General features: G+C 29.2%; 1 protein-coding gene across 1 annotated transcript; it reads left to right on the top strand.

Annotated features, from left to right (window-relative positions):
- Nucleotides 1–932: 932 nt before the first annotated feature.
- Nucleotides 933–5,407, top strand: LOC126673909 (monodehydroascorbate reductase 4, peroxisomal). The gene is made up of 7 exons (XM_050368226.2): nucleotides 933–1,269; nucleotides 2,112–2,163; nucleotides 2,467–2,547; nucleotides 2,947–3,065; nucleotides 3,497–3,716; nucleotides 3,969–4,087; nucleotides 4,360–5,407. The coding sequence occupies exons 1-7, from the start codon at nucleotides 1,150–1,152 to the stop codon at nucleotides 5,077–5,079; spliced, it is 1,431 nt and encodes a 476-aa protein (XP_050224183.1). The 5' UTR covers nucleotides 933–1,149; the 3' UTR covers nucleotides 5,080–5,407.
- Nucleotides 5,408–11,494: the final 6,087 nt, after the last annotated feature.

Here is an 11,494-nt window from a genome sequence, read left to right as displayed (position 1 = left end):
TAACAAAATTTGGAGCGATGTTGAATGGCGGCGTTAAGGTAGATAGATGAGGGCGGCAGATTTGAAAGAGTCGGAGGAGGCTGTGTGATCTCAGAGAGATGAGAGAAATATGAGTTGAGAGAGATGAGAGGAAATGATGATGAAGAGAGAGAAAATTATTGTAATTATGAAGGCTGGTTTGAGATGAGGGGTATATATTTGGACCGTATAAAAGAAAATATTTCTAGCGTGTACTGTAGTTTTAATATTGAAAAGTTGCATCTGTATAAAAGTAATAAACTTCAAAATTTTGGTTGTTTATGAAAAATACCCTTAAAAAAACAAACACCAAACCGGATTGCCGAAATTTTCGTTCAAAAATAATTTCGGTGTTTGGTTAATTAATTTACGATTCGGTATAATTCGGCTTGGTCGGTCGTGGTCAATTCAAAACCGAATTAAACCGAACCAAACCGAACCGAGATGCTCTGCCCTAGCTATACACTAATATAAGAATACTAAAATCAACCTCATCTATCAACCAACAGTTAATAACGATCACCAACAACAATTACCAACTACCGGCTAAAACCAACGAGCTGTAGCTCAAATGGTATAAGCGCTGGACAGCAAATGCTAAAATCGTGGGTTCAAATCCTCCCACAAGCGCTCCCCCCTCCCTAATTATCAAAAAAAAAAAAAAAAACTACCGGCTAAAAAAAATAACCGAACCAAACAAACCCTTTTATATGGTAAGGATATGATAAAGAAGAAGGTATGATATGATGTGATCCAAAATTCAGTTGGACTTGCCTGACATAAACATTGATCCATTTCATTTCCCGGCGAGCCATTCCTGTCCTATCCTATCCTATCATCTTTATCTATTAATTAAATCTAGCCCATCACTCCCCCGCCCTCTCTTCTCACTGACACCTGGATAATACCCCCAATTTTTTACTAACCACTTGCCTCCCATCATCAACGACACAAATTGGTTTGATGATCGTCAGGGGTAATATGGTAAAACCAGAGAAACTGGATTGAGAACTAATGATGCACCTTATTTGTTAATAATAATAAATAAATAATACCCATTATTTAAATCATTCAAAAAATTAGAAAAGCAACCATCTTTTCAATTCTTGACATTGATTCAAGAATACCCAAATGGGGAGAGCATTTGTTTATGTGATTTTAGGAGGTGGTGTTGCAGCTGGCTATGCAGCTCTTGAATTCACAAAAAAAGGTGTCCCTGCTGGTGAACTTTGTATCATTTCTGAAGAACCTGTAAGCATAATTAAATTGAATTTTTTTAGATTGATTTTATTAATGGCTGTCTTGCTGATTTAATGTTTAATTTGAGTAATTTCACATTCTTTATTTTTAAATTTGACTATAGCAATGTTAAAGGCTGCTCAGTTGCTATGAATTTGGAACATTTAGCATTTCTTGTATCTTATCTATGGATTTATTTTACTAGGAATATTCAACTAGGGTTAGGAACTTCCAGTTTACTACAACTCTACAAGTTACATCAAAGTCTTCCTTTTTGTTGCTTTTAGTTTAGGTTGTTTGTAATTTCCAACCAAGATATTGATGCAAGTTTTGGCCTGTTACTATAGAATCTCTATATCTTATTATCATACTCTTAAAGAGGGAATTTCAATCGTCGGAGACTCGGCGTTATCCTTCAGTTCTGGGATTTTATTGTGTTTTCTAGTGTCCGATAATACGTAATTCTATGGAGCATGGAAATGGAAAATGAGGGGGATAATATTTTTTAAAGGGAATAAATATGGAGTCTTATAAGCGTTTTTGTATATATAAAAAAAGGAATTTCTTAAACGTAGAATTGTAAAAGTTTCGGTGATGGATGCAGAAGAATGTGCAATAGTAAATCCTAACTTAATATAAGCAGCGCACTTGAAAACATATGCGTATGTGAAATGGAATTGTGCTAGTAGACTCATGGGTGTGATTATACAAGGTTTGAATATACATTATTAAGAGCTCAGGTTCATTTTCTTATCCCCCCCCCCCCCCCTGAATTGTGTTGCTTTCTCGGCAAATGAAGCGTATTTGAACATTCTCCAATTGGAAATTTTGACCATTTACTGAATTTCTTTCAGGTTCCTCCTTATGAGAGACCTGCACTGAGCAAAGGGTATTTACTTCCTGAAGGTAAATGTTCTCATATTTATTGTTCTTTTCATAGACGAATCTTCTTTTTCAGTTTAAGCTTAAGAGAGAGCAAATCTTTTTGACCTGGTGGTTTCCCTCCAAGGCATTGAATAATTTTTAGCTTGAATAATATATATGACTTTCAGTCAGAATCAGACCTTAAGGGTAACATGTTTGGACTTTAGTGCATGAGGATGAGCTTGATTTAATGTGTTTCAGCTCACAATTCAACCGGAAAACTGAAACTTAATCAGTTCTTGGTTTGTATTCTTTTTTCCTTTCTCATATCATCGTCTCATGCAGACCCGGCGAGACTTCCTTCGTTTCACACTTGTGTTGGAGCTAATGAGGAAAGGCTGACACCCAAGAGCTATAAAGAGCATGGTAATTTTTCATTTCTCATATCGTTTCTATTTTTTTATGAATTCCTGTATTCAACATGTGCTATGTTACCCGAATTTGTCTTTCTTTTATCCAAAAATCAAGGTTAGATTTTGTTTCCTCTGGGGAAGGACCATTTAGATCTTCACTTACCAATTTACTAGTTAGGCGTATACAAGGACGCGTTGTTTTCAATGGATGCATTTATGATGATGTTTTTATAATGGATGTATTTATGATGAAACACACTTGTGCCTTCATGAAGTTCTTATATATCATGTTCAAAACTTGTGAAAATTCATCTATGAATTTGCTCGAGTCTTCTAACTTTCAACTAGCTATGTTTTTTGTTTTGTACTTTGCATCTTTTTGTCCATTTAATATCGGAACTCTCTTTTCTAGGCATTGAATTGGTCCTTGGAACTCGAGTTAAGTCTGCTGATGTGAGACGCAAGACACTAGTAACTGCAGCTGGAGAGACTATAAGCTACAAAATTCTCATTATTGCAACAGGTGCTCGGGTATTGGAAACTGATCTTTTTTCATTGTTTAATTTTAATTTGCTAGACAGTTGAATTTGTTATACTACAGGCTAGTGCATTATAAAAATTTAAAAAGCTTGTGACAGTACAATTGGCAATTTCAGATACTGTAAATCATCTCTAGTAGCCGAAGGAATTTGGTTGTCTATGTGCACAAACCACTATTAATTTAGGAGATCCACTATTTTATCTAGCCAAATATTGATATAGATGCATTCATTTTCCTTCATGTTCACCTCTTTGGTTCTGAAACAATTTTTTATTCTTTTGCTTGCTATAATTGAGGATTGACTTTTCGTCTTTGCAGAATTTGGAAATTATATATTGTTTACAAAGTGTAGATGCATTACATAACTGTAAAAAGGGAATTTCTAACTCTAATTTTAACTGATTTCATGTGTTGAATCTAGGCTTTGAAGCTTGAAGAATTTGGAGTGAGTGGATCGAACGCTGAAAATGTTTGCTATCTGCGAGATTTAGCTGATGCCGACAGGCTAGTTAATGTGATGAAATCTTGTGTTGGTGGGAATGCTGTTGTAATCGGTGGTGGCTACATTGGAATGGAGTGTGCTGCATCTTTGGCAATCAATAAAATAAATGTAACCATGGTTTTCCCAGAAGAACATTGTAGTGAGTATTCTTGATATCATCTTTCTCAATTAATGTTTCACAGCTTTTTGCGTATGTAGAAAGCATATAAAATCAAATAAATGGGACTACCAGATGGTATTTGAATTGATGTCTATGAAATCATTGCTGCCTTGGGATCTCTTAGATTTATATTCTGCAAAGTGAAGTATTAAGTTTATCCTAAGCTATTCTTTATATTTCTGCATGATAGTACTGTAGGGGTAAAACTTCTAATGGTTTTTCATTTTGCAGTGGCCCGCTTGTTTACTCCTAAAATTGCAAGTTATTATGAAGATTATTACATATCTAAAGGAGTAAAGTTTATCAAGGGAACAGTTTTGTCTTCTTTGGATATGGATTTCAACGGAAAGGTAAAGCTACTTCTTCTTGGAAATTGTCATTCTATGGATCAGTTGGCATTTTCTATTCTGCGAATTTGTATTGGCTAAAGACTTTTATTTTTCTAGCTGAAAAGAATAAATTAATAGAGTCCGAAATTAAGTGCGTGTGTATGAAACTGACTTTCTGAAAAAAGAAAGTGGCGACTATCATTGTTCCTTGTATGATGGCAATGGCTATGACCTGCCAGCATGTAAGATACCTATTGTAGATAATCGATTACTTTTTAATTTTATTTGTACAGGTTACAGCGGTTAATCTTCGAGATGGAAGTAAGCTACCTGCAGACCTTGTTGTGGTAGGAATAGGGATACGTCCAAACACGAGTCTTTTTGAAGGCCAACTAACTTTGGACAAGGGCGGGATCAAAGTAAACGGACAATTGCAGTCAAGCAACAGCTCAGTGTATGCAGTGGGAGATGTTGCAGCATTTCCAGTCAAACTATTTGGTGAAACTCGTAGGCTAGAGCATGTTGACTCGGCTCGAAAATCCGCAAGACATGCAGTAGCTTCAATAATGGAGCCAAATAAAACAGAAGACTTCGACTATCTCCCATTTTTCTACTCCCGAGTCTTCGCGCTGTCGTGGCAGTTTTACGGGGACAGTGTAGGAGAAGTAGTGCATTTTGGGGATTACTCGGGAAGCACAATTGGAGCATACTGGGTAAACAAAGGTCATCTGGTCGGTTCTTTCCTCGAAGGAGGAACCAAAGAAGAATATGAAGTTTTGGCTAAGGCGACTAGACGTAAGCCAGCAATCGAGGACTTATCCGATCTGGAAAGGCAGGGGTTTGGCTTTGCATTGACAGTTAGCGAGAATCCAGTAACATCTCCGACTGTCGGAACTTCAAGCCTCATTTTGGAGAGACCGTTGTATGCTTGGCACGCAACGGCCGGAGTTGTTGTGGCCGCATCAGTAGCGGCATTTGCGTATTGGTACGGGAGGAGGCGAAGAAGGTGGTGAAGAAGAATGGTTTCGTATTGTAGTATCGATAGGCATATAGTTGGTTTAGCTACTTGATCTTATATACTTATCTCCCATTCAACGAGTTATTTAAATGTATTACTCATCAGAAGTAGAAAAGTGAATCTCTTGGTGTGCTTGCATTAGCATACTGCTGCTATTCTTCAGCCTCGGTGCCATGCAAGTCTTTTTAGGTGAACAAAATAATTAATAGGATCCTGTCTTTTCCTCAATACATGTTCATAAGAGGGTTAGTACAATTGCCTCGTTTGGATCAGTTGTTACTCTTGATCGAAATCCAATAATTGAAATGAATATTCCAGTTCTATATCGAATAGAGTTTTGATTGCTGATAATAGGCAAGTCAAGCTTAAGGACGAAATTAAATTTGTGTTGTGCTGGCAGAATGACGAAATTAAATTTATATTTTGAGAAATTTATATATTTACTGAAAATAAGAAAATATTTGTAAATTATACCTCATTACGGAAAAGTTGACAAAAATACATCACATTTTTAACTCTTTTATATTTCTACCCTATGTGTTTAAAAAATTATAATTTTACTTTAGACATATAATCACACTTTTTCCTCTCTCTCTTCTCTCTCATTTTCTTCTCCTCCCTCTTTCTCAAAAAAGTAACATAAAAGAGTTTGGCTAACCGAACGTCGGCCATCAATTCCGATTCTTTAGAGAGATGGCGTGAATAATCACGGACTGTTGTGGTCGAGGTAGCGGTGGCTTTTTGTTTTTTTTTTTGTTTTTTTTTTGTGGCGAAGATGGTGGTGTTGGTGGTGCAACAGTGGCTGTTGGTTACTACTGGTGGGAAAATAATAGGGATCCGGTTTTTAATATTTTACAGAGCAAAGGAAATGGAGGGTGGAGTGGGAAAAAAGGAAAAAGATTTATGAATAAAATTTTCCTACAACTTTGGTCGTAAGAAACTCTTACAACCATTGACATGACATCTTTTTAGTGGCCATCTTCAATGCATCTAATATACTTGCAAAATTTCAACTTTAGTTCCTATATTTCACATTACACATGCCCACACAACTTGCGGCTTCTAAAATTGCAACCTGATAAGCAGTATGATCGTTTATTTTCAATTTAGATTCATTTTCTATATTTTAGTAGTTATTTTAGACAGTAATGTTGTAGATAGTAAAATGATTGTTGAAATTAAATTAATAAAGATTATTAAATTAGTTAAGCAAATAATTTTTTTATAAGTAAAGTTACTAATATTTTTTATTAATTAATTTTTTTGAAATAATACATTATTTTAAATAAGCATATATTTTATTCGTTTTTATTTTATAAAATTATAGTAAGTTACAGTTAAATGATTTTAGGTAATGGGTATAATAGTAACTTTTAAATTATTAAACAAAATTATAATAGTTTTTTTTTATTTCATTCATGATAAAATGTTAATAAAAAATATAGTTGGAAAAATGAAAAAATAAAATAGTCTAAATAATTAAAATATAACTTTCAATAAAATATAGGAACTCAAATTGAAATTTTACAAATATATTAAATACATTGAAAATAGCCACTTAAAAAATGACATGTCAATAGTTGTAGGAGTTTTCTACAATTTAGATTGTAGGAAAATTTTATTTAAAGAAAAATATGGCATAGATTGATACTAATTCTTTTAGTTGGATCATTGAATAGTTTGGTATAGGCGGATTAATTAGTGTTCTTGATAGTAAAATTGTGTTTTTATTTTATTTTATTTTTTATTACATATTTTTATTAGCATAAATTAATTTGTATGTGAAAATTAAAGTCACATGTGTTAGACCATCTTCAGGGGGAGTCATCAAAATGGAAATTGATGACTCCCCATTTTTAAGGGAGTCACCAAAATGCATTTTGGTGACTCCCTCATACTTTCTTTCATCAAAAATGGTGAAGGAATTTTTCCTTCACCATTTCACTTTTTGAATATAATAATGTGGTTAATTTACATTTTGGTACATATAATTTGTAGTTATATTTAATTAATTATTTCTTTATTAAATGATTTAATGAGACAATGACATAAAACTATTACATGAATAATTTTATAAAACAATAATATAAAAATCTTACATTAATAATTTTACGAGACAATTAAAAAATATTAAACAATTAATTTTACGAGACAATAATATAAAAACATTACATAGATAATTTTATGATATAATAACCTAAAAATATAAACTTAATTTTATAAGATGTTTATAATTAAAAAAATTAATAGCAAATTATTTTTTAAAATATAAATAATATTATAATTCGGACGAATATGAACATAAATAAATTTGTGGGTGTAATTGGTAAAAAGTGTATAAAATATTAGAAATTAAAAATGATTATTATATTAAAAAGTAAAAAAGTATGTTTTTTGGTGAAAACTTTGGTGATGACCATTGGAATGAATTTGGTGAAAATTCACCAAATTGAAAAATGGTGAGAGAGAAATGGTAACTGCCCTTGGAGATGCCCTTAGGAAATTAGAAGTTGAAAAATGAGAAACAAAAAAAAAAGTAGGAGTATGAAGAAAATAAAGGAATCCCAAATCCTTAAATTAGTTATAAATAATTATTTTATTTAAAATATTAGATGTTTCTGTTGATTCCAATGTTTTAAAAAACGGACCGAATCGACCGGTCGAACCGGATTAACCGGAAACCGGCTAAATGTTTGGTTTGATTTTCTAATAAAATTGGAATGTTAAAAAACCGGCCAAAACCGGTTAAAATCGGATTTAACCGGAAAACCGGATTTTGCACAAAAACCGGACAAATCCGGTTTTCAGTAAAAAAGTAAAAAATGCACCTCTTTTTTTATAAAAGTACATTTGTGGCCCCCTACCATATGTGTCTTTTTTTTTCTCTCACCCATGTGTATTGTTTTCTCTCTCATATTAATTACTCATACTATTTTCTCTCTCATATGTCACCTTAACTTTTGTGAAACAAAATTTTCACTAAAAAAACATCAACTCTCTCTAATATTATTATGGTAGTTTTAAATATGAATCAAGAAAATATATTCTCAAATATTAATTATTTCTAATTATATTTCACATAACAAAATAATAATTATTTTTTTATTTAAATATATTATCATATTTTTATTTATAAAATACTATATTATATTTTTTTATTTAATTATTATTAATTATTAAAATTTAAAAATTATATATTTATCTCTTGAATATTATTATATAATTATATTTCATAATAAATTATTTTAAAAAGCAAACATGATAACATGTTAAATCAAAATTTATGTTTTTTAAAAGTTATATTTTTTTCTTATACAATATAATTATTCTATATACATATGAATATTGATCAATTATTATTATATTTCACACATTTGGTAATAGATTCTATTTAAATATTTCATTATATTTTTTATTTATAAAATTTAAGTATATAATTTTAATTAATAACAATAATTTAAAAAGAATTTTTTTTCTCATTTAGACTAATTATTCTATATGTTCTTTAAATTAATTATTTATAATTATATTTTATACAATAAAAATCTTAAAAGATAATCTCATTTAAATATTTCATCATATTTTCTATTTATAATACATATATTTATAATTAAAAAATTTATATTTATTATAATTAAAAAATACAGTTGAGCCGGTCGAACCTTGAACCCCCGACGAAACCGGTTCGATTTTCGGTCCGGTTTTAAAAACATTGGTTGATTCCAAAATATGTGCTACTATTTTAAAAAAAAAATTAATATTTTAATATATTAATAACCAGTTTAAAAATTAATACAAACTGAATAAAATAATTAAAATTTAATAAAATATATTTTAAAATGGACATATGTTAGTTTTATATTATGATAATATTAATTATACAATTATAATTATTTTTCATAACTCTATCATAATCTTATTATAATATTTTCATATAACCTTTTTACGCAAAATTATTATACATAATAATATTGTTAACTTTATTATAATATTATCATTAACTTTATTATAATATTATCATAACGTTTTTCAAAACTTTTGCCAAATAATTTTATGTAATTTGTGCATAATTATACAATATTTTCATATTAATACAATAATTTTATCATAGTATCATCATATAATCTTAATATAGAAATTTATTTTACGTACTTTTTTATAAACTTATCATAATTTTATAATAATATTATTATATTTTTATCATAAAATTATCATAATCATAACATAACATTTTTTATAATTTTTACATAAATTATTTTATGTAATTTGTGAAAAATTAGATTATATTTTCATAGTAATATAATAACTTTATCATAATATTATCATAACATTTTCATAGCAATATTGTAATTTTATTATAATATTTTCATAACGTATTTTATTATAACTTTATCATAATATTATCATAATCTTATTATACATTATTCTCATAGCTTTATCATAGTACTATTAGAGTCTTATCATAATATAATCATAGTTTTATCATAATATTATCAGAGACTTATTATAAAATTATCAAAGTCTTATCATAATATGCATTATCATAACCTTTATCATAACTATATCATAATATTATCATAACCTTATTATGATATATCATATATTTTTAATATAATTTATGCATAATTTAATAATATTTTTATAGTCTTATCATAATATTATCATAGTCTTATCATTATATTATCTTATCATAATATTGTCATAGTATTATCATTATATTATCATACCCTTATCATTATGTTATCATCATAATTTTATCATTATATTATCATAGTCTTATCATAATATTATCAGAGCCGTATCATAATATTATCATAGTCTTATCATAATATTATCATAGTTTTATCATAACGTTTTCGTAATTTTTGCATAAATTATTTTATGTAATATTATCATAACTGTATCATAATATTATCACGATATTATCATAATTTTTTTATATAATTTATGCAGAATTAAATAATGTTATAGTAGCTTTATCATAATTTTATTGTGCAAATTTATTTTACATATTTTATCATAAAGTTTTCATAATTTTTGCTAAAATTATTTTATATAACATTATCAAATTATTATCATAAGCTTATCATAGTATTATCATAAATTTATCATAACTTTTGCATAAACTTATTATAATTTTTACACATATTCTTTTACTTATATTTATGCTGAATTGGATAATATTTTAAGACAAAATATTTAATTTTTTTATTTAATAATATTATTATGACCAATTTATAATCTTAACATAATTTTATTATTAACATTTTATAAAATTATCATAATATTTACAAAAATATTAGCCATTTTCATGACATTTGAAGTCTTAAGTTCATTAAAGCAATTAAACTTAAATCTAATATTAGATAAAATTAAAAGCTCACATTTATGTTACACTGAGAGCAGAATAATAATAAACTAAGGAAATTATAAGCATATGTCTACTGATTAGAAAGGGTTGGCTGGATAAAAGCATCAATTTGTCCACCATGAACGCTTCCATTAAAATGAACCAAGAATCTATATTGAAAAAATAAAAGAAAATGTAGAGATGTTAACATACAAACGCTATGATAGATCTGTACCAAGAAACATAAATGACAGTGAGTATCATTTAGTGTCAAAGTTTTAATCAAACAATCAATTCTTTATTTCTTTAAGATGTCATTCATCATTTATATATAAAAAAGATGCCACTCAAACACAAGAGAAGTCTCTCCTGCCATTTGAAACCCTGTCAAGGAGAGCTCCATCTCCTGCTTGAAGAATAGGTTGCATTTCATCATTCATTATTATAGACGAAAAAATTAAATATGCAGAATTCACTAAGCTAATTCAATTATTTCAATGTTAAAGCAATAAACAAACAGAAGTTCTGCTTAAAGAACTCACAAGAATCATTGCTTCAGAGACATTTGCAGCTAATTGAAATCATATAACGTGTTTCTCATTTCCGATTTGTTTCCTAAACTCATCAAGTCAATAAATCCGGCCACTAACTCAGCCCTCGCTTCAAGACCTTGATTATTTGCAATGGAAATCGGACCCGTGATGGCGGCATCGAAGGAGACTAACAATGATTTATGACCGACGCTATCTTCGTCATCAGGATCCACAACATCGTCTTCGAATAACAACAGCGGCAATTTTGTTATCGTTGAGATGAGCATTGATCGGTAAAACGGACGCCGTATAGGGATTTGAGTTTAGTAGTATTTTTCTAAATTTTGAATCGTACAGAGTATTTGTTTTAATTTAAAAAGGTAACAAAATAATTAAAATAAATGTTAAGAGTAAAAATATTAAAAGTCCAAAAAGGAGAAGTATTTCTGCTAACTTGCGGTAAATTTTATAAATATTTTAAAATTTGGAGTATTTTTCCTAAATTTTTCATTTTATTTCATATGGTG

Source organism: Mercurialis annua, linkage group LG3, assembly GCF_937616625.2.
Source record: "Mercurialis annua linkage group LG3, ddMerAnnu1.2, whole genome shotgun sequence".
Taxonomy (NCBI): domain Eukaryota; kingdom Viridiplantae; phylum Streptophyta; class Magnoliopsida; order Malpighiales; family Euphorbiaceae; genus Mercurialis; species Mercurialis annua.
Note: the sequence above shows the minus strand (reverse complement) of the source record. Positions and strands in the feature narration are given on the sequence as shown.